We start from the raw sequence: 24,243 nt of genomic DNA on the forward strand, positions 1-24,243 counted from the left end.
TATGAATTCTGAGTTTTATACGTTAACACATCAGTCTTTTTTCTTTTATGAATTCTGAGTTTTATATGTTTCATTTCTGAGGGGACTTCCCTACTCTAAAGGTTAAAAAAAACACTTCCTCATGTTTTCTTCAAAAGCTTTGAAAATTTTATTTTTTAATCACATTAGTTTTGACATAAGATGTGAACTAGGTTTCCAATTTTTTTCCCCACATGGTTCCACAGTTATCCCCAAACTATTTACTAAATTATCTTTCTCTTATTGACTTGATTTGAAATATCTCTCTTTTCACAGACAGAGTAAATCCCCATATATATTTTGGCTAAGTTTCATCTCATTCTGTTGTCTCACCATCTCTTTTCCAAGCACTTATATCTCTGCTTCATGCAACTGTTGAAGTCAGGCAATTGCTCATTAATTATGTTTTCATTTAAGACAATATGTTTGGCTATGGTTTTCTTTTTGTTCCATGGCAATATTTTTCTGGTGAGCATTTCTGGTGCTGGTGTTTTTTTTTGGAGGAAGAGTAAAATGTTGAGCTTTATTATGCCTTCAAACTTAAGTTGTTATTCACTTAAAATACACTGTTAAAAATATAAGATTTTTTTTTACTAGATCTTTATTAGAGTATAGTTGCTTCACAATACTGTGTTAGTTTCTGTTGCACAGCAAAGCAAATCATTTTTTACTAGATCTTTATTAGAGTATAGTTGCTTCACAATACTGTGTTAGTTTCTGTTGCACAGCAAAGCAAATCATCCATGTGCATACACATGTCGCCATATCCCCTCCCTCCCATCCTCCCTATCCCACCCCTCTAGGTCATCGCAAAGCACCGAGCCAATTTCCACTAGCCAACTATTTTACATTCTGTAGTGTATATATGTTGATGCTATTCTCACTTCACCCCAGCTTCGCCCTCCCACCCCACATCCTCAAGTCCATTCTCTATGTCTACCTCTTTATTTCTGCCCTGCAACTAGGTTCATCAGTACCATGTTTTTTTTTAATTCCATATATATGTGTTAGCATATGGTATTTGCTTTTCTCTTTCTGACTTACTTCACTCTGTATGACAGACTCTAGGTCCATCTACCTCATTACAAATAACTCAATTTCATTTCTTTTTATGGCTGAGTAACATTCCATTGTATATATGTGCCTTCTTTATCCATTACCAAAACCAGAAAAAGATATCACAAAAAAAGAAAATTATAGACCAATATCACTGATGAACATAAATGCAAAAATCCTGAACAAAACATTAGCAAACAGAAGCCAACAGCACATTAAAAGGATCATACACCATGATAAAGTGGGGTTTATCCCAGGGATGCAAGGATTCTTCAATATATGCGAATCAATCAATGTGATACACCATATTAACAAACTGAACAATAAAAACCATATGATCATCTCAATAGATGCAGAAAAACTTTTGACACAATTCAACACCCATTTATGATAAAAACTCTCCAGAAAATGGGCAATAGAGGGAACTACCTCAACATAATAAAGGCCATATACGACAAACCCACAGCCAACATCGTCCTCAATGGTGAAAAACTAAAAGCATTTCCTCTGAGATCAGAAACAAGACAAGGATGTCCACCCTCGCCACTCTTATGCAACATAGTTTTGGAAGTCCTAGTCTGGTGCTGTTTTTTAGACCCCTTCTCCCTACTGGTTTTGAGGTATATTTTTACATATCTTGTGACAGCTCTTCAGTAAGATAACTTCTTCCTGGATCAGCAATTGCAGGTTAGTGTGTCCAGTGTACAGGCTTCTAAGAATCTCCTTATGACTCAGAGTTATGGGCATGAACAACTTCTTTGCGCTTCTACTTCTCCCCAACCAATTAAGCTGAAAAGCTGTGGGGATGTACACAAGGCCTTTCTCACCACAGCCCCCTCGCCATTACCCCCAGATGTCTGACTCCTGCACAGAGCTCATCTGTGAGACTCATTCTTCCCAGCACTCTTTGTTCTTCCATTCTGCTTAACTGGGTCCAGGGAAACTTCTAGCATAAGTCTATAACCTGTCTCTGTGGTTCCAAATGAGGGTCTTTATGCTCTTGATGATGTTCAGGGTATACATTTATTTCAAAGAGTAAATGTTGTGTCAGTTTTGTCTGCATCTCAGTTTGGTATTAACTTCCACATTTATCTTGAGGCTGGGGTTTACAGGTCTCTCATAGTTTCACTTTCTTGCTATTAGACTATTTCCCAGGCCTTAGTCAGTCATGTCAAAACCAGAAGACAAACTATGGCTTTAAAAATGTTGAGTAATTTTTTCTAGTCTTGACATCACCTCTAAACTCAAAACTGTCTGCTACCATCTCCATGTGGATGTCCTACGGGCGTCTCAAATTTAACATGTTTAAAGAAGCATTCTCTCAATTTACCCCCCAAATAAGTTCCTCCCCACCCATTTTCCCCATGTCAGTTAGTGGTATCCCATCACCCCCCTAGTTTCTTAAGTCAAAATCCTAGGACTAATTCCTGAGTCCTCCCTTTTATTCCAGCCACTGTCCCCCTTTCAGCCCTAACAGCAAGCTTTCCTCCAGTCAGGGCCTATGTACTTGGTACTCCCTCTGCCTAGAAAGCTCCCCGAGGCCGAACTTCTCTTCCTTCAGATTTCAACACAAAGTTTATCCCTGAAGAGGTTTTCCTTGGTCACCGTGTCTTAAATGGCCTTCATCGTGTATTACTGTTCCTCTAACAACTCATCCTGTTTTCTTTGTAGTGTTGATCCCATCCTCAAAGTAATTTATTGCGTTATCTCGTGTACCGCTTTCACTGTAAGGCTGGGGTGAAGCTCCTCCACTTCCGTGCTGCCTCCCCCGGGATGGCGCCCGTCCTGTGCACTGCTAGATTCCCAGCACTCAAAACCATTATTTGCACATCACAAACACTCAGTAAAATCTGCTTCATGAATGAATGGTAATTAATAGGAAAACTGCTACTCTGAAACACTAGATAAAAAATTTTCTAAAAAAAAAAAAAAAAAATTTTCTAGACTCAGAATTCCCATATTCAGTTTCCTTTTATTTATTCCATCAAAAGCACCATATGGGGATACCTACACCACCAAGTGACACACAGATGCACATCTCTACCAGATTACATTTTATCATTTTATAAATGACAATCCCATCAAAGTATACACACACAAAGCAAGAGTGCTTTAGAAGTCTAAAACAGATTTTCCTCTGTTTGTGAATATATATGTATATATTATCTTCAAAATGAGATAATGTGATAGTATTAGATTATCACATTCATACAAAGATAACCACCATCTTTAAAACCAGCAGTGTGCCGCAGGATTTTACCTGTGTAGATATGTTATTAAATGTCTTACATTTCTTAGGTGCATTATTAAAATTCAGGCAATGTATATTACACTAATACTTTTATGAATTTAATTTAAAGTCCTTGAGCTAGCTCTCCCCCCATTTTCAATTCTATGTGGAAAATAAGCGCTGGCAGCATCATGCTTCTGTAGCTGGCCTTCTGATTTTCAGGCAGAAAGGCAGCTAAAAGACCATTAGGGCAATTATGAAATGAAATCCATTTTTTTTTAATACAGTGAATTTACTTACTGCCTCTTTCTCAAGAGGCTAATTAACTTTTAAAAGCTCCTACAAGTATTGTAAGGAGTATACTATTAGACAGATACTATACGTACAATAGTTTCTTAAGGTTTTCACTGTTGAACATTGAGTTTCATCTCATTCTCTGGCTCACTCCCTCAGGAGCAGAGAACTAGTTAAGAGCCTCCCTCCCAGTCTTACAACAAAATAAGCCAGGCAAACTGCAAGTTCAAGACTTTTCATGAACCTACGAGAGTGCTTAGGTCACAGGGCAACCAACTAGCCCAAAATCTAAGGTGACACAGACATCTGCAGGCAGACATAGAACGCAAGCACTTACTTACCTGGGGCAGATGCACCTGGACACTGGAAAACAAACTGAATAAAAAATAGGCAAAAGACCTGAACAGACACCTCACCAAAGAAGCTACAGATAGCAGGTAAGCGTATGAAAAGAAGTTCAACATCAAATGTCATTAGGGAATTGCAAATTAAGACAAGCTGCGACATATAAGTTAGAATGGCCAAAATCCAAGCGCTGACAACACCAAATACTGGCAAGGATGTGGAGCAACAGGAACTCTCATTCGTTGCTGGTGGGAATGCAAAATGGTACACAGCAAGTTTGGAAGACAGTTTGGCAGTTTCATAGAAAACTAAACATACTCTTCCCATACAAAACAGCAATTGTGTCCCTGGTATTTACCTAAATGAACTGAAAAAGTATGTCCATGCAAACATCTGCACACATGGTGTATATAACAGCTTTATTCATAACTGCCAAACTTCGGAAGCAACCAAGATGTCCTTCAGTAGGTGAATGTTAATAAACTATGGTACATCCAGACAATGGAAAATCATTCAGCACTAAAAAGATATGAGCTATCAGGCCATGAAAAGACATGGAGGAATCAAATGTATATTACCCAGTGAAAAAAGCCAATATGAAAAGGCTACATACTGTATGATTCTGACTGTCAAACATTCTTAAGGCAAAACTATGGAAATGGTGACAAGATCAGTGGTTGCTACGAGGAGGGAGTGATGAATAGGCAGAGCATAGAGGATTTTTAGGGCAGTAAAACTACTGTGTATGATACAATAATGGTGGATACATTTATTATATATTTCTTAAAACCCATAGGATGTACAACACCAAGAGAGAACGCTAATGTCAACTATGGACTTTGGGTATTAATGATATGTCAATGCAGGTTCATCATTTATAACAAATGCACCACTGTGATGCAGGATGTCGATAGTGGAGGAGTCTGTGTGTGTGCAGGGATGGGAATAAATGGAAACTCTCTACACGTTCCCCTTAAAAGCAGTGAACCTAAAAAAATAAAGTCTGTAAATTTAAAAAAATAGTATGGTATTTGCAAAAGACAGACACATCAAAGTCTAGAAACAGACCAGTATAAATACAGGAAGTGATTTTTCACAAAGTTGCAAAGGGAATTCAATTGAGAAAGGAAAGTTTTTTCAACCAAAAAAAAAATTATACATAATATTACCAGATTACCCACTTTGAATTCTGCCGTCTAAAATCTCACTACTATCTGGTGAAATTTAGCATCAAAATATTATACATTTGAAGTTTACCTAGAAGGGTAATCCTAAATACCTAGCACTTTCCAAAACCATCTGGAAGTACAATGCTGACATACTGGCCCATCATTTTATTAATAAAATGATTAAATTCTTTCGAAAGGCTATGCTTTAAAATAAATGTTTTTTAAAAAGATGAGAAGTAGAAAAACTAAATCACTAATAATTCTTACTTAATATATCTTGTCTTAGGAAAACAAACACAGGTTTTACTTTTCTCTTTTTCTCCCATTTCGTTAAGATATATATTGACATATTACATTGTATAAGTTTAAGGTATACAACACATATATGTACATATTGTAAAATGTCACCAAAATAAGCTTAGTTAATATCCATCATCTCACAGTTAATAACTTTTTTTCCAACTTTTAAGATCTAGTCTCCTAGCACCTTTCAAATATACAATACAGTACCGCTAACTATAGTTGCCATGCTGTACATTACACCTCTTATAACTGGAAGTTTGTACCTTTTGACCACCTTCACCTAATGCCCCCACCTCCTAACCCCTGCCTCTGGGAACTGCAAAGCTGATCTCCATTTCAATGAGTTGGGTTTTTTAGATTCCAAACACAAGTGAAATCATACAGCATTTGTCTCTATGTCTGACTTATTTCACTCAGCATAATGCCCTCAAGATCCATCCATGCTGCCAGAAATGGCAGAATTTCCTTCTTTTACTATGGCTGAATTATGTGTATATATGCATATCAGAATTTCTTTATCAATTTATCTAAGTCAGTGGACACTTAGGTTGTTTCCCTATTTTCTTTCCTTAGGAATGAAATTACCCTCCAGTAAATTAAAGCATGTGAAAATGTGGAACAGGGTATAAGATACCTCAAACCAGTTAGGGATCAAATTTATATACTCAATAAAAAAAATCTAATAAGTACAATTGATAATTAAAATCAGGTAAGGAGCTTGGCCAAAATGTAGGGTAAAATTTCCCTTAAAACTTTGACCAAGATATTGTTGTAAGTTCATGCTTTTATGCACTGTTTCCCCTTTGCTAAAATATAGCAGGGAATGATGGAATATAAAAACAAAATGAAATAAGAAAAACATAACCAGAGTCAAAAGTAAAATAAACATTTCAAAGTATCAGAAACAGAAAAGAAGCATAATGCTGTGAGTGAACCGAAAACTTCAGCTTGTCAAACTTGTCTGCAATGGCAGCCTGGGGGTTAGATGGTGGAAGTAAAAGGAGCGAGGTAGTAGCCCTGCCTCTACTAACAGGACTCAGACTCACTGTATGAAACTAGGGGCTGGAACAGGGGCTTTCCTTATTACTAATGAAAGAAGGAAACAAAAAGCACAGACTACTGCCTAGGGCTATGGCTTTTAAGAAGCAGCAGGGAGGGCAAAAAATCAGCCTCCTTGGAGACAGGAACTGAACCTAAAATGATCATGGGTCAGTGACTAAATCTACAAGATCACTTGTATCGGCTTGGAGTGTGAGCTTTGTATCTCAATTATTGGCCCTCATCCTAGACTGCACTGAGGGTGGGGAGTGGTGGAGGCAATCAGCAATCAGAGCAAGGAGAGCAGAGGTAGAAGTGTTCGTGAACCAAACAGGAGAGTGAAAAAAAAAATTACAAAATTTATAGTGCTCAGAGAGAAAGCAGCAAACTCAACAATCGGAATACGTGTTCATGTCCAAATGAAAGTAACTTATAAAACTGCCAAAGAACGTAAAGAAAATGTAGTTGTGATATTCAGATAAATAAAAGAGGGAATAAAATCCAATTTTTAAAAAAGGAATTATTTAACAAGCAAAGCCACAAATCAAATAAAACAGGAGAGAACCAGAGAAATCTTCCTCATAGGGACTTCCACTGCCAGATAAAATGCAGTAGGTGGCAGCAGCCCAAAACTCCCGCTGCAATAGCTAGAAAAAAACGTTATCCGTTACAAAATTTACGTTTTTAAAGATAGGAGAAAGCTGTTGAAGCAAGAGAACAAAATGAATTAGAACTCCAGAGGATGGGAGTTGATCCAAAATGAGCAAAACAAAAACAAAAAACCAAACCACCTGCTGCTTTCTCCTCAGGGGTCATTTGCTGATTTGAGGCATACAGTGATTTTAAGTATGGACTGAGAATCAGGCTTGGGCCACCCTGAGGGACTCTACCAGAGGAATAAAATCAGCACAACTTTCAGAGGTCAGCTATGTCTCTTTCAGAGAAAGTGCAAATCTGAGGTGTCCCTAACAAGAGGCTGATTTTCTCCAAGGTACATTTGCTAAATTCTGGGTTGTATTTAAAAAGCTAGGGAACTAGGATGAGTGTGTCTAAAAGCCAGCATGAAATCTCCCATAGTCTGTATGTTGGAGACAAAATTCTGCTAATGGGAGGGTACTTGCTTTAAACACAAAACCCATCCCCTTCAACACACTTGTTAGAATTTGAAGGTATAAGGGGCAGGAAGTCAAAGGACTAAATAAATATTTCTTGGGGAAGAACTCAATTATCAAGTCCTTTTGGAACTCTCAATCAAAAGCTTAGAAGGTCCACACCAAAATAATAGGAATAAACTAGCAGTCTTACTAAGACGACAAAGGAGCCCCAGCCCACCTCCATCCCTGATTATATCAGCCCCTCACTCTCTCTGCTCAAATGAGAAAAACGAAAACCTTCTCTGATGAAAGATATTATCTGGAGCTCTAGTCATTTAACACACTGTCTGACATACAATCAAAAATTATCAGACAGAAAAAGGGCAGAAATACGTGATTGGTAATTTAGAGGAAAAAGAGACAATAAATACAGACTTAAATAATCTAGATACTATTGTTAGCATGATATTCATGGATTAAGAGATTCAACACTGAATTAGGAGATACATTCATGGGTTAGGAGATTCAACACTGCAAACAGGTCAATTCCCACAAATTCACCTAAAGATTCAATGCAACCCTCATCAAAATCTCAGCCAGAATATTTGGGCACTCAGTCTCTCATGTGGCCTCCACTATACCCTCAAAGGAGAACAAGAGTGAAAAAACAAATACTGTGTTATGTGTTAGTATTGTTTTAAAAATAACTTTGACCTTGCAGGGGCCTACACCACACTTGGAGAAACACTAAACCATCCATGCCCCACTTGCCTAGATGATATTTTACACTTCGTTCTTCTCAAACCTCCATGATTTCCTTACTCCCCACATTCACTTGCAACTATTGACCTGGCTTCCTAGATAATAAAAAATTATTTAAATACGTTTAAGTAACATTTAATATAAAAATGTGTGCATGCACACACACACACACACACCCTTCTAGGCATATATAATTAGAAGAGAACTTCTAAACTCACTGGAACATCTACTCTCCCAACCCACCTGCACTTGTATCTACATACACTGCCTTCCCTCCTCTAACTATGGATGAACCATCTGTGCTCCTATCCCACCCACTCTAATAACAGATCCTTCCTTATCTTACCTTCTCAATGATTTATTTCCAGCACTTTACCCTTTCTTTCTCGAATCATCAATCTCATCTCTTCTTTATCACCCTCAAACACATATCCTTCTCCAGCTATTATTCAACTTTGCTGCTCCCCTTCCTTACAGCAAAATGCCTCAAAAATTCTGCCGATATTTACTGCCTATTTACTCCTCTCACTTATTCATGATCTTATTATAATCAAGGTTTATTTTCCACTCCACCTATACCCCAAGACCTCCATGTTACTAAAATCAATCCTCAACTCAGCAAATACCTGACTTAGCTTATCACTTCCTCCTTCTAATGACACTGTCTTCACTTTGTCACCTGGCTTTCTGCTCCTTTCATACTAGCTACTTTTTCTTCATATATTCTCAACCTTTGAAGTTGGAAGTACACTAAGGTTCAGATCTTGGATCTTCTCTCTTCTCTATTTACATTCATTCCTTACATAAGCTACTTAATGCTCTTAAATACCATCTATATTCCATTGAAACCAAACTGATATATAGAGACAGCACCTCTCTTTTGAATCTAGCCTCGTAAATCTAACTGCTTACCTAACTTCAGACGTCTAATGCTGAACATATGCAGAACGAAACTTCTGACCTCAAACTCCACCTTGCTCCTGTCAGTCTTCTTCTTTTCAGTAAAAGACAACTCCATCCTTACAACTTCTCAAGCCAAGTATCTTAGAACCATCCTTTACTCCTCTGTTTTTCTCATATTCCACCTTCCAGCGTGCTATCAGGTCAATCTTAAAAATAATCAGAATACAACACTTCTCACCACCTCTACTTCACCTTAGTCCAAGTACACTGTCTCTCACCTTGACTGCTGCACTGGCCACTTACTGGTTTCCTTGCTTCCACATTTACCACCCCAGTTCTCAACACAGTAGCTAGTGTGATCCTTTAAAATCATGTCATATGATGTTTCATTCACTACTCTGTTTAAAAGACTTAATGGCTTCCAATCTCCTCAAAGGAAAAATGAATGTCCTTACAATGGCCTCCAAGTCCATACATTATGTGGCTCCTAACTACATCTCGACTTGTCTCATATACTCAACTACTTGCTCACTCTGTTCCAGCCACTCAGGCTCCCCCTTGTTTCTCTTGGATAATATTAAGCCAACTCCCACCTCAAGACTTTGCACTTGATATATCCTCAGTCTGGATACCTCCTTCAGGATGCCCTAACCTCCCCTACATAAATAGCAACACTCCTCCCCCAACCTACTCAGCGCACCACTCTTACCATCCTAACTCTGCTTTGATTTTCCACGTAGCACTTATTGCGTAGTGATATGCTACGTATTATATACTATCTTCTTAACTTTTCATTTTTCTACTAACCACCCACCCCAACCCTCAAAATTTAAGCTCCATAAACACAGAGGATATTTGCCACTTCTTTTTTACTAATACATCTCAGTATTAAGAATGGCATCTGGCGCATTCCTGGTATCTAATACATATATGATAAATCAACGAATGAACGAATAAACCAAAGTAAAATAGAGAACTCGGAAATACATGCGTGTGTGTGTGTGTGTGTGTGTGTGTGTGTGTGTGTCACCGCAGTGGTATTACAAATCAATAGTGAAAGATGAGCCATTCAACAAATGGCTGCTAGAATAATCAAGTAGAAAACAAGTTTTTAAATATTAAGACCCAAAAAGGCCAAAGTGTAAAGGAAATCATAAAAAGAAAAGATTGAGGGACTTCCCTGGTGGCGAAGTGGTTAAGAATCCACCTGCCAATGCAGGGGACAAGGGTTCAATCCCTGGTCCAGGAAGATCCCACACGCCATGGAGCAACCAAGCCCGTGCGCCACAACTACTGAGCCTGCGCTCTAGAGCCCACGGGCCACAACTACTGAGCCACGTGCCACAACTACTGAAGCCAGCACGCCTAGAGCCCGTGCTCTGCAACAAGAGAAGCCACCACAATGAGAAGCCCATGCACCACAACGAAGAGTAGCCCTCTCTCGCTGCAACTAGAGAAAGCCCGCAGGCAGCAATGAAGACCCAACGCAGCCAAAATAAATAAAATAAATAAATTTATAAATGAATAAATAAAATTATTAAAGTTACGAGAACTAAAACAATTTTAAAAAAGAAAAGACTGATATATTTGACTCTATTCTTTTTTGTACATTTCAAAACAAAAATTTCACAAGCAAAATGACGAGCCACAGGATCAAGGAAATAAGGTACCATTTCACATTCACTTTCCAGAACATAAAGAACTCTGACATTATGGCAAGTATTGGTGACCTAGTAGAGTAATGGAAACTCAAATTACACAGTACTACAAGAGGATACACTGATGTAATTTTAAAGGGTAGTTGGTACTATCTCCTCAGAGTTGAAGATGGATATACACACCTTATGATCCAAAATTTCACTTCTAAGTATTCAACCTCGAATCACCCTTCGCTATTTTATTCCTAGTATATGCACATCAGAATACCCAAGAATGTTCGTAACTGTTTTGTAAAGTTGAAAAAGTTGAATACATCTTAAATGAGTATCAACGTGACAACAAATGAATTATAGTATAAAGGATGACATTATATACCATATGGTAAAGTGAATCATGTAGATCCACATATAAAAACTTGGCTAAACATAAAAAAAAAGTGTTACACAGAAAATGTTGCAGAATAGTGCCAGCAACATAGTACTATTTATACAGAACAATGGTTTCCACATTGTAGTCTGGGGATCCCTTGGAGTCCCCTATTCAGTGTCATAATAAAACTAAGATGTCATTTGCCTTTTTCACTCTTGTTCTCTCTCAAGGATAAAGTGGAGTTTTCTAGAGACTGCATGCAGAAACAGAACCACGATAATCCAGCTGTCTTTTATTAAGCCTAATATTAAAAAGATTTGCAAAACAATGTAAAACAACGCCACTCTTTAAGTGGTTTTTTTTTTTTTTGGTCTTGGACAGTATATTCTTTCATTAAAATGTTATTTATGTTAATAGATAAAGATTTATTATTAAATATATTAATACATATTTAAATATCAGTTTAAATTTTAAATAAGCAAATATTTATAAATACAACCCACATAAACAAATTCTTTGGTGTGTGCAATAATCTTCAAGAGTATAAAGGGGACCTAGAATAAAAAAGTTTGAGAATTGCTGATGTGGAATCAAAAATGTACAGAACTAGAGCATGTAACAAGTATGTGTATATACATATATATCTCCCTATGTATATAAACTGGTCAAACTACATAGGCATAAAAAGTGAACTCACAGGAGGGGTCACCTATGGGGTATGAGTAGATCAGACTTAACGAGATACCTGGGTGGCTTCAAATGTGGATTATTTTTTCTTTAAAACAGAAACAGGAAACCCAGATTTAGAGCAAATATGGCAAAATGAGGAAGTACATGCATCTTTGTTTTTCAATTTTATTAACTTTCCTGTATAACTGAACCTTTGGCGGTAGGAGCAATCTATCATTTCCTCTGTAAATTTATTTTTTACAATTTCTTCCCCTTTAGTACCATTATTTTTTCCCTTTAAATTCCTGTGAAGGTCTCTGTTTGCAAGTTGCTTCTCTCCCTAAAGTAGCAATTTAACAAACATATTAGCTGAGATTTAAACTACAAAAGTTCTTTTCTCCTTTCTAAGTGAATATGAAATTTAAATGACAATGGCTGAAAGAATGATAAGAATTCTGCGGATGAAACTATGGATTTATGACCTCATATGACTCACGTCACATAACATAAATCTGATGCTATTAAAAAGATTTTCCATTGATAAAAATTAATTTCAATATGAATTGTTGACACTAATGAAATCATCAAAAATACTGGTTTTAGATACTTTTCATCTATAACTATATAATCTATATGTATAGTATTATTCCACAGGAAAATAGAATATTTCAAAGCTGAATATGGTTGAGCAATACAAATTATCAATGTGACAAAATTATAACGTTTTAAAGTAAAATACAGTTACTCATTAATTCAGGAAATACTGAGTCTCTGCTATATTCTAAGCCCTGGAGATATAAAGACACAAGACAGACAAGTACTCTGCTCATTCCAGAAGGTAGACAGAAAGTCAAAGTGAACAAATGCACAAAATAATTTCCAATCATGACAGACACTGAAAATTAAGAAATAAAGAAAACAAAGTGGGATGTTGTGATTTAAGAAAATGACCGGGTGGGGAGACTTGTAAAGAGTCAGTGGAGAAGGGAAGATCTCAGAGGAGGTAACATTAAAGCTGGTGCACTAAGTGATACCAGAGCAAGTAGCCATACAAAAATCTGTTGGCCAGAAGGTGACCTATTTCAGAACCATAATAAGAACAATGTGGATGAAGAACCAATGAACAAGGCTGAAAACAGTACAGGCTGAAGTCAAAGGCTAGGTAAGGGCTAGACCATGTAAAGCTTAGATTTTATTCTGAAGGTAGTGAGAAGCTAACTGCAGGTTTTAAGCAGAGAGTTAACAAGATCTGATTATCCTTAACTGCTTTGTGAAGATAAGAGGGACAACAATAGCAAGAAGAAGACCAGTTAGGACACCACTGAAAGGGATAATGGGAGTGGCAGCAATGGAGATGAAGAAAAGTTGAGGTATTTGTTTTATCTTAGAAACAGAACAAAAGTACCTGACAGATTGAGTGTAGGGGGTGAGTGAAATTGAAGAATCAATGAGGACTCCTAGATTTTTGATGAAAATTAACGATTTCCTATTTGAAATGTTATTTCCTTAATTTTTGTATTGTTAGCTATTTCCACAACAGTGATGTACCACAACCACCCCAAAACGCAGTGGCTTGAAATAACAATCATTTATATTTCTGTGTCTATGAGTTCGTTGTACTCCAGGCGTGGAGTCAAGCTTCCAGTTGGGTCTGGTTTACTCCACATCTCCCTCATCTTCTTTGGACCAACAAGCTCGCCAGAACATGTTCTTCTGAAGGTAATGAGACACAAAAAGGACAAGCCCAATCACTCACGCACATGTTAAGCCTCTGTCTGGGTAACGTCTACTAACATCCCACTGGCCAAAGCAAATCACATGGCTGAGCCGAAATCAAAAGGCAGAGAAGTACGCTTCTCCTCTAGCAGAAGGACTGCAATGTCACATGGCAAAGACCAAGGATACATGGAGAGAAGAAGAACAAAAGCAAATAATTCAGTCCACACCAGTGTCTATATATTCAAATCATGAGTCACAACTGTAAAAGGTCACCAGTTTTGGAATGTTCCAAATCATTGCTCAAGATAACCACAAGTAAGATATAATTAGTTCTCTTAATTAGTACCTATTTTTATTAAGTAATTACATGAACATTTTCAAATTCTACTTTATTACCAGACTATATTTAGCTACACTACATGTGTTATAGAAAAAAAATGACATTAGGCATATTTCTGAGATTAAGATAACATGAAAGAAACTGGTTTGAAATTTAAAACAATTGTATAGTATGGTCAAAGACATCACTAGAACAACTAGACAGTAAAGACAGGCAACCAATCAGAATACACTTCAAAGATTATTTTTAAGGGGAGAAAAATAAGTATTTACTTATTTTACTTTATAAAATCAAACCATTTCATTGTATAGAAGCCATTATACTTTATAGATATTTCCTAAAAAGCAAAACTGCTAAAAGCAAAGTTGCTAAAAACAAAGTTAAGGGCTAAAAAACAAACTAAAAAAAAATCTGCAAAATATATAACAAACAAAAGGTCCATATCCTTACTATGTATATCAAGTTCTTACTAAGCACTAAGAAAAATAAGACTATTCTTATCCATATCTCTTGTCGACTTTAACATTGTCTCATATGCTTAAAAATATTTCTTGAAAGAATAAATGAGCTTAATGTGTTCTGGTGAAGTTTGGAAACATGATACATACTTTAGATGGAAGAGAACCAAATTATGAAGCGCTTTTAAAGCCAAGCAGAGAAATTTAAATTTGTTGTAGAGGTTATCACAGGCTCAGAGGAATGACCTAAAGAAAGCACTGTTTTACTACAGTTAATTGGCCAACTGTTACCAAAATGAAATACATATAGAGAGGCTAAGGCTAAGTAAAGCACCCAGGACGTGATGAACAAAAATTCTAGATTAGGGGAAAAGAATTCAAGAACCATTCCAAGAAAAAGATTAAATACCGTAGAATAGAGAAATATAATAGAAAATAATCAAAGAGAACTCTAGAATCTAGCCTGGGCAGTGCTTCTCAAACTTCAATGTGCACAGAATTCACTTAGGAATCTTGTTAAAAGGCAGATTCAGTTCAGTGGATTCAAGATTCTGCATTTATAATAACCTCCCAGGTGGTGCCACTATTGTTGATCTTAAGATCATACTTTCAAGTAGAAAGGGTCTAGGAAATAAGAGTAATTATGGAACAACGTAGATAAGAGAGTCAGTTTTCCCAGAACCCAAGACAACAATCAAGCCTCATATTACATGCTTCCTTATCAGCCTGTGTCCCTCCTTCTTAGCACTTACTAAAGCTCCATTTTTACATTTATTTTTGTGATTATTTGTTCAATGTATTTCCCCCCACTGAGCTCAGTGTCCTGTTTGGCTCACCACTTTAGTCCTGTTATCTGGACATTAGCACACATCTGGCGCATAGCAGGTGCTGATTATTTGTTTAAGAAATGAATGCGGCTTCCCTGGTGGTGCAGTGGTTAAGAATCTGCCTGCCAATGCAGGGGACACGGGTTCGAGCCCTGGTCCAGGAAGATCCCACATGCCGCGGGGCAACTAAGCCCGTGTGCTACAACTACTGAGCCTGTGCTCTAGAGCCTGCGAGGCACAACTACTGAGCCCGCGTGCCACAACTCCTGAAGCCCACATGCCTAGAGCCCGTGCTCCGTAATAAGAGAAGCCACAGCAACGAGAAGTCCACGCACTGCAACGAAGAGTAGCCCCCGCTCACTGCAACTAGAGAAAGCCGCCCACAGCAACAAGGAACCAAAGTAGCCGAAAATAAATAAATAAAATAATAAATAAATTTATATATATAAAAAAAGAAATGAATGAATGAGTCAACGAAGAGAAATGCTAAAAGAGATGCTGATTGAACAGAGGAAGGTGACAGACACTCCAGTGAAAAGATATATGTTGATCAGAATGAAGACAAAGGCTGTTGATGTAGATCTGATTGCTATCACATTAGACATGAGCATTGGTAGCCATGTAAGTAAATAAAATTACTGAAGGAGCGTATATACAAAGAGAGAAGATCTAAGGAAGCTTTGTTGGACAAACGGCCAGAGAGAACCTAGAGGAAGGGCCGCCAAAGAATACACTCAGACAGGAGATTCTGAATGTAAGAAAGCACAAATAATGAAGAAAGTCCTAACATATATCATCTAAGGCTAAAGATCGACTGAGTAGTGGATTCAGAAGCTATTATGCTTAAACATCTTTCTGTGAACATGTAGACGTAGAAGTCAGATTTTAGTACACTAAGATAAAATGAGGTGATAGGGAAGAAGTAGTACTACTTGCATGTACAAATTCAAGATAATATAATAGCAAATTTGGGGGGAGATAAAAATTATAGTGTTTCTCTACTCAGAGAAATAGAAAACATGTTCACGTTTGCAAATGCCCACAGGAGCCAGGCTGGCATATATAAACAAACGAAGTAGTCTTGGGATAGAATAATAGAGAGTGGAGGAGACGGAATCAAATTAGAATGTGTAGGCCCCACATAAAGACAGCAGCTGACACAGTGCCACCAGATTATTGCTTCAAAAAAAAATGAAAAGCTAATACCATCAGAATTTCCAATTTTTTTTCAAGAAAACCCCCAAATCTGGATAGGTGTGTGAAATTTCCTGAAGTGGATAAAAAATATATTCAACCTATAGGGCACTACTTTACTCTTTCTGATCCAAAATAAAGTCTGAGTTATCAAGAAGTAAATAAAAAAATGGCCAAGCAGAATTAAGAACGTGGCTGATGTTAAACAGTATAAATACGGAGCAATATGTTATGCCACTACAGAATTGATTAAATGTTGAGGACTAGTTCAGCAAATGATAAAGGTACCAGGAACCAAAGGAAGCAGCACTTAGACATGAAGAATAAAAGAGAGAGAAAGGCTAGGGTAAAAGGAAAAGATTTTAGGAAGGGAAAGTGCAAGGGTTTGAATGCATGGAAGTCCATATCAAAGTCAAAATAACATAAGAGCTGGAAGCAACAGACAACTCAGTGGAAACTGACACTATTACACTAAAAGAAATGTAGAATTTTGATTATGAAAATTATATTTTCATTTATTTTATTCAAAATGTGAACTGTAAAGACACCTTTACAAGACCTTTTAATCCGACAATGTTTAAGAATAGATAATGATGGTTATCTTAAATAGTCTTAGATATTCAAGACAGATAATGGAAAGGAAATATTTTGCCTTGAAAATACCCCACAACTGAGGGTAAGAAGGAAGCACACGTTCCAGTCCCATTCTGTTCTTTGCCCCTTTGTTGAGTTTGCCAAAAATACTTGGAGTATACTCTTAATACTACAGTTAAGACAGAAGACAGACATCTGGCCACGTAAAACTATCTGGACCAATCCACATTCATACATGCTAAAGAGCAGACAGCAGGTTAATAAATTAATAATCACTGTACCAGTCTGGTCTGCATTTAAAACTGACCTAAATGATATAACATTTCAATTTCCTTTCTTATGCAAGCACTTCAGCTGTCCTTCAATCAGGTTCAAGCACATTCTAGATAGGTAAGTAGTATTATTCACTCCTTCAAATGATAATCATTTAGCACTTACGATATGCAAAGTGCTGTTCAAAGCGCTATGGTAAGCATAAAATATTAATCAGTCATGAATAATGTCACGAAGAAACATATGCCTAATAGAGGAGATTACAGAACATGTATGCATAAATAATTACAAAAGAAGTTAAAAATCTAAAGAGATACCAGTGAAGAACTATAAAATGTTCAAGAGGGAGATAAAAAGATTAGAAAGAAAATTTCACCATTCAAGGATTCTTTTTTTTTTTTTTTTTGGTACGCGGGCCTCTCACTGTTGTGGCCTCTCCCGTTGCGGAGCACAGGCTCCGGACGCGCAGGCTCAGCGGCCATGGCTCACGCGCCCAGCCGCTCTGCGGCATGTGGGATCTTCCCGGACCGACAGGGGAACGAACCGGTGTCCCCTGCATCAGCAGGCGGACTCTCAACCACTGCGCCACCAGGGAAGCCCAAGGATTCTTATTCAACATAAAAACAAAGGTCACAGTCCAGTCTTCCAACTCCCAATCCTTTTCTAACAAGCCATTGTTGTCTTTCACCACTTCTCAGATGACTTTTCTACTAAACTCTCAAAGTTTAGAGTCATTCATCCTTAATTCTTCATCATGATTTTATTCCATTTACACTTAATTTGTGGTACCACTGAAGATGTTTAATTAATTCCTATCAACATTACACAGAACAAAATCTTTTTACTCGACTCGGAAAAATTGACGTCACACACAGAATTGACTCACACCTGGCCTTGCAGATTGTGAACCAGAAATAAAAGAGAATGATATCCACTAGGAACAAAGCTTTGTACTTCCATTCCACATCCGTCTAACTCTCCAAAAAAGACCCTTGGGGGTTCAAGGACCATGATAGTAAAGTTCAGAAAGAAGTTTCTGGTTGAAAAAATAACCATCTTCAGTTGTGCTTCTAAACAAATCACACGATCTAAAACCACTAGCCCCTCCCTCATTCCATAACTTAGGTGCCTTGATTCTTCTGTCAAAAACAACTGGAATTTGTTTTACAGTTAGAGGACTACTAGGAAACTCTACCTCTGACATTAACTCTAGAAAAGACAATTCAACACAAAAGGCAAAGTTTTGCAATAAAAGCCTGAAGTGGGAGGCAGAATGAAAGAAATCAGCATTTGGTTCTCAAAACAAGTAAAAATGTAATTGTCATCAACTTAGTTCCACCAACAGAAACAGATAAAATATATATATTCTAAATGTAGTAACAATAGCTTTTCACTTTAACCAGCGAAGAAAACTGGAAAAGAACAAAAATAAGAAATTAATGTGTCTTCATTCATCATTCTCTTCAACAGATGATCTAATTCCATTTGTGTTAAAATGTTCACATGCTGCATCTACAGCAAGTATCTATATATTGATACCCTAAGTATCAATATTATTTCTTTTTATAGAAATAAGATAAATATTAGCGTAAGAACTTAAAGCTCCATGAAGACAGGGTATTTTGTCTGTTCGGTTCACTGATTTATCCACATCTGAATTCCACGTAACACAAAAGGCTCTCAATAAACATTTGCTGTAAGAATGAATGGATGTCAGAAGAAATTTGACAACTAAATCTCAGAATCAACACACTATACTCTACCATGTCAGAAGAAAAAGAAGTAGCAATATTTAACATGAAGTTTAAGATTAACATAAAGTTCCTTTCAGTCTTTAATTATCGTGAAGAAAATGTGATTTCAAAAAACTGGTAATTAACAAGTTACCACTTAGCTACGTGACTTCATGTAAGAAGTTAGCTTGCCGCACTACATACTGTATCTAGTATCATTAAGGGGAAAAAAAAATAGGGATAAAAAATTAGGAAGTAAAACTGAAAAAAAGCAGATAAAAAGCATTAATTACTGAATCACTCTGAAATTTCCCCAACTTTGTGGACCTGTGAAGAACTAAGATTTACCTTTATCAATTTTCTATTTCTACTAAATTGTTTCACACATGAATATATGAAGCCATCAATATTATCAAGTGTTAGATGTTAAGAAAGTAACAATACACAAACTGGTTTGGGAGGTTGTTTTTGTCAAAAATGAAAAAAAAAATACTTTTCTTTGTTTATATTTCATCTCCCATCATGTTATAATTACCTCCAGCTCTGTCTCCCTCAAAATATTGCAACTCTTTGAAAATAATTACCTTTTGCTCCATTGTCTACTTGTTGAATTACATCTAACCCTGCCTAAATAAAATTCCTATCAAAAATACATTCCTATCAAAACTCTCTAAAGGACTTATCTAACAAGTCAATCAGTCACTAATAAAACCCACAATGAAATCTTAACTATTTGTCCAAAAGCAGAGGCCTAGATCATCTAATGCCATAGACTATGTAGAAATATTTCTTTTTAACTTTTAATTATGATCTCATGTCTGCATTCGACTATGGTTATCTTACTGCTTCGCAGTCTTAAAGGAAATGTAGCTCTGTGAATTATCAGAACAGCTTCTCCAATATCAAAGTTACCTAATTTATTTAATGATTCATTACTTTAATGAAAAAGAAAGTGACCCAAGTTTTTGAAAGATCCAGTGGAAGATTAGTAAAAGCACCAAATGGTCCAAGTGGAAAGACTAGGTTTTCCCTAACCAAGTACAGACTGGGAATACAAAGTGATTAGCTCCTTCTGTCAATCAGAAAATCAAAATTAATAAAAATCAATTTACACACAGCTCTATTTGCTTGTTATTGCCCTTCAATGAGTAACTAAAATTCACACAGGAAAAAAAATTACAGAAAATCCATCTGAGTAGAAGGATCTTTTTCAAGAAAATCTGATACTATAGAGAAAGATTTGCTTAGAATCAGTATATATCAAAAATATAGTTATCAGACTTGATTTTAAATATTTAAAGGTATTAGAAATTTACATAGCTAATTCCAATAAGACAAATTGCATAATTACATAATTTAGTTAGACTAAGTTCAGCTTAGACTATAAGCTCTTTGAAACATTTTCTAAGGTGTCAATAAATGCAGTTTATGAAATTACTTATAAGAAATGAAAACTCAGCTCTTCAACTAGTGATAGTATCTCCAGAAAAAGCAGTAAGTCAAGAGGAAAAGAGCTGTTTATGTACAGAGACTTAAGTCTCTTAAAAGTTAAGTTTAATATTAAAGACTGCATTATTGATTCCATACACAGTGATTCCATATTGAACACTGTCCATCAAACCTGGCATCTCATACTTGTGATACAGGTATTGCCTAACCTATTTCCTCATTAATTTAAGAATGATATAACAATTCTAATGCTGATTTTGATGGCTCACAGCAAAAGATAACAGATTTGCCCTGAGTTTTACTGGACAGCACTTACACATTAAAAAGTCTGCAAGAATACCACACCTCTCAAATTAAGTTTCTTCAGTGCTTCACATTCTGTTATTAAACAAGTAAAAGATATACTTTTAATCCATAACCTTACAATACAAAGCTTAAATTTTATTTCCTTCAACAAAGTAAACAGGTGTATTCATAACCACAGATTATCCCCAAATATACAGCGGTAGTAAAAGCACTGGCAAAGTTAAGAAACAAACACAAAAAAACTAAAAAAAACTTTAATTTTTGCACAGAAACCAGAACACCATGACATACTTATTGTTACCTTTTAAATGCTTCAGCTGGGTTTCTCTCACATTCCCCGGGCTGTAGGAGGCTTTGAACTGCTGGATCCCTTAGCTTGTCCTCATATCCTTGGAGAAGTCCACTGCGGCAGATCTGGGCAACCAGACCTCTAATAAACCCTCCAACACACAAAGTATCAGAGTCCTGGGCTTTGCAGAAATGAAAGGCCAAAGCCTGGCGATGTAAACCTCTCTGCAAGCTTGTAGGTGAACTTGGCCACAAGAGCTCAGTGCATAAGGCTGTCTTGCCACTGCCAGGCCCTCCTACCAATAACACACCCCAGGCAGCTCCTTTTCCAGAGACAACACTAGCATTATTCCCAGAATTCACTACAAGGGGTGGTGTGTTGACAGCACTGTTGCAGCAGTTAGTTTTCTCCTGGAGGCAATGCTGAAGCTTGTGGAAAACCCACTCCCTACAGTAAAACTGCTTCCCCTGCAGTAAACTCGTTTGAGCCATTTTGCAGACTTTCTCTTCCCAAGGATTAGTCATAATAGGTTTCTTAGCGTCAACATTTGCTAGAATCTGGGTACATCAACACAGGTCTTTACATCCATTAGGACGTAACTTGCATATTAAGTTGACTTTGAATGACAAGAGTAACCAGTTACAGTAAAATTCAACAGCCACATAGTCCATCTGCCAACAGAATGTGCATGACTTTATCTGGCTCTTTATTCCTGATCATCAGCAGAGAATATATTAGTTTATATGAATTGTTGAACTGATGGAAAACTGCCTGGTTCCGAACCTTGGCCAACACTTTTCCTATATCTTGATGGGTCGCAAAACTCCATGGTTACATCTGGAGTTTATGTGATTGTGGATGTTTCAAGTATGCAGATGAGACAATACATCTGGAAAACTGAAGAGAAAGCCCAATCTTTCAATTTGTACAAAATGCTTTTCCAGATCGCAAGCGTTAAGTCTGTATCTGAAAATTAGATGCAGAAAAGGTGTCCATTATAGTAAATGCTACCAAAGAGATTACATTTATACAGTAGATTGTTAGTGCTCTACTCCTTGTTGAAGTATAGTCACTCAAAGTACTAGACCCTGCCAGCTTTAAGTATATGGGCAACTGCCAGGGAGGGAACTGTTTCAGATTACTGTCTCTTATGTGGCAAAAATGGCAAACCACTGTTAACACCTCCTTAATTCAAAGCATTCATAAAATGCATTTTTCAAGATAGATTCTTAATGAACCTGTTCACAGGCTTCTCAGTTTAAGATGTCCAGGTAATCAATAATTCCCACCAGTAACTAAAATAAAACAAAAATATCTCAGTGCGAAATATCACATGCTAAATGCTTACTTATCAAAGAATACAATTTACCAGTTACAGTAATCTCAAAAATCCATTCACTTCATCTTTGGCAGTTTCAAAAAGTTGGACAACTACCCCCAAATCATAACTACACTTTCCTTTCTGTATTTTTCTGCCTCTATAGTTAGGCTTCCCAAACAGCTACACTTTAATCAAGTTACCCTGGATTTTTAAAACCTCACTGTAGAAAGAGAAGGAAAAAAAAGACTTTAGGCACATGCAGTAACATCCTTAACTCGAGCCAAAAAGGTCTTTCCAACCAGCTTGGTAGAACAGCGCCAGTTCAGGAAGCTCCATTAACTTGCACAGCCCAGCCAGTCAAGGACTCTGTTTACGCGACTAGCCACACTTCTTTGTTGATAGTTTGCAAAAAACCTAGGGGATGATTATCAGGGTTGTGGCTAGATGGGAATGGATTGGAAAGAAAAAAAGGCGGGTGAGCTTACACGAAAGATAAATCCAACACACGTACTATGGGAATCCTTCCTTCCTCTGAGCCGAAGGGGGGAACGTTTCGGACGGGGGTTAGGAATGAAATCTACTACCGTGGCCGGAGACAAGGCTGCATGCCCTCCAGGCAGGAAAGGGATAAGGAGCAGGGGGCTTCAGGACTGGTGGGTGTTCGCCTACAGTTCCGGCCTCTAGTTTCAGCTGATAGACAAAGGGAACTCCGGGATTCCCAGCGACGGGAACCACCTTTGGTTTCAACAGCCCCAAGGAGCCACAGGGGGGCCACCTTGGAGAGGCCACGGACGGAGGTGCAGCCTCCACATCGAGGTCTTCCTTCCAGAAGGCTGGGAACGCCTCGACACCCCGCCCCGCCCCGAGATCGGGGTGTGTCTTTTGAAGGGGGAGGGGGTGCCCGACGTCCTTGCCAATCCTTGAGGAGGGGTCGCCTCCGGTCGGCGTCCAGCTCCGCGCCCCTACCCCGGGCGCCGCTCCCGCCCCCGCCCGGCCCGCGGCGGAACGACGGGAGAAGTCGGGTCTGGGGCCGGAGGCTGGACAGGGTGGCTGGCTGGGTGGGTCAGGTCGTAGCCCCACGCACATGCCCCCAAGAATCCGACCTGAGCGTGGGGCCTCGCTTCCACCGCCGCCGCCGCCGCCCCTCGGTTACCTCGGTCCCGGCCGCCGCCGCCGCCGCCGCCGAGGACTCTCAGCTTCAGACACTTGCTTCGCTGAGAAGCCGCCGCCGCCGCCGCCAGCGCTCCCCAGACTCCAACTGCAGCCGCTTCCTCCACCCGGCCCGGAGCACGCTCCGGGTTCCAGATCCTCCTCTTGGCCCCCGGCAACTGCCAGTTCCAGCTGCCCCAGCAGCCTTGGCTGTGCTCCTCCCAGCCCCCAATGGCCAACCTCCGCCGCCGCCGCCGCCGTCGTCGTCAGGGCAGTGACTGTCTCAGGCAGCCCCAGACCGGCCGGCTCCGCCCCGCAGCCCCGCCCCTTCGGCACAAGCCCCGCCCCTCCCGGCCGCCAGGCCTTTCTTCGGCCGCCGGCTCCGCCCCCTTGCCTCGCCCCTCCCCCACCGTGCCGTCCAGTCGCCAACCGTGCCTGGGCGTGTGCAGCCGCCTGGGACCCGCTGCCTGCGCCGCGGGGAGACCTTTCTGGGGGCGGCCTCGGGGCTCCGCCTTTCTCGGGGACGGGGCGGAGAAGGGGGCGGGGGCTGCGTTCTCGCGTCCCCGAGCTCACGCGAGTCGCTGCCCCCCCCTTCACCAGTCGGCCCTGAGCCTTCCTTTGTCTTCCAGGCTGAGGGACTCCGCTGGCTTTGGGGGTCGTGTCCGATGCTAGGAGGGGCAGT

The 24,243-nt window shown here is 38.7% G+C and overlaps 1 protein-coding gene across 1 annotated transcript in view; it reads right to left on the reverse strand.

Moving 5' to 3' along the window:
- ANKRD50 (ankyrin repeat domain containing 50) overlaps window positions 1-23,861 on the reverse strand; it is a 43,351-nt gene extending 19,490 nt beyond the window's left edge. Inside the window, exons 1-3 of the mRNA XM_060148683.1 lie at window positions 23,566-23,861; window positions 22,688-22,852; window positions 21,104-22,057 (exon numbers count right to left, since the gene is read on the reverse strand). Coding sequence (XP_060004666.1) covers window positions 21,104-21,615 — 512 coding nt within the window. The 5' untranslated portion in view covers window positions 21,616-22,057; window positions 22,688-22,852; window positions 23,566-23,861. The remainder of the gene's footprint in view (window positions 1-21,103; window positions 22,058-22,687; window positions 22,853-23,565) is intronic.
- Window positions 23,862-24,243: the final 382 nt, after the last annotated feature.

This window comes from Lagenorhynchus albirostris, chromosome 4, assembly GCF_949774975.1.
Source record: "Lagenorhynchus albirostris chromosome 4, mLagAlb1.1, whole genome shotgun sequence".
Classification (NCBI taxonomy): Eukaryota; Metazoa; Chordata; class Mammalia; order Artiodactyla; family Delphinidae; genus Lagenorhynchus; species Lagenorhynchus albirostris.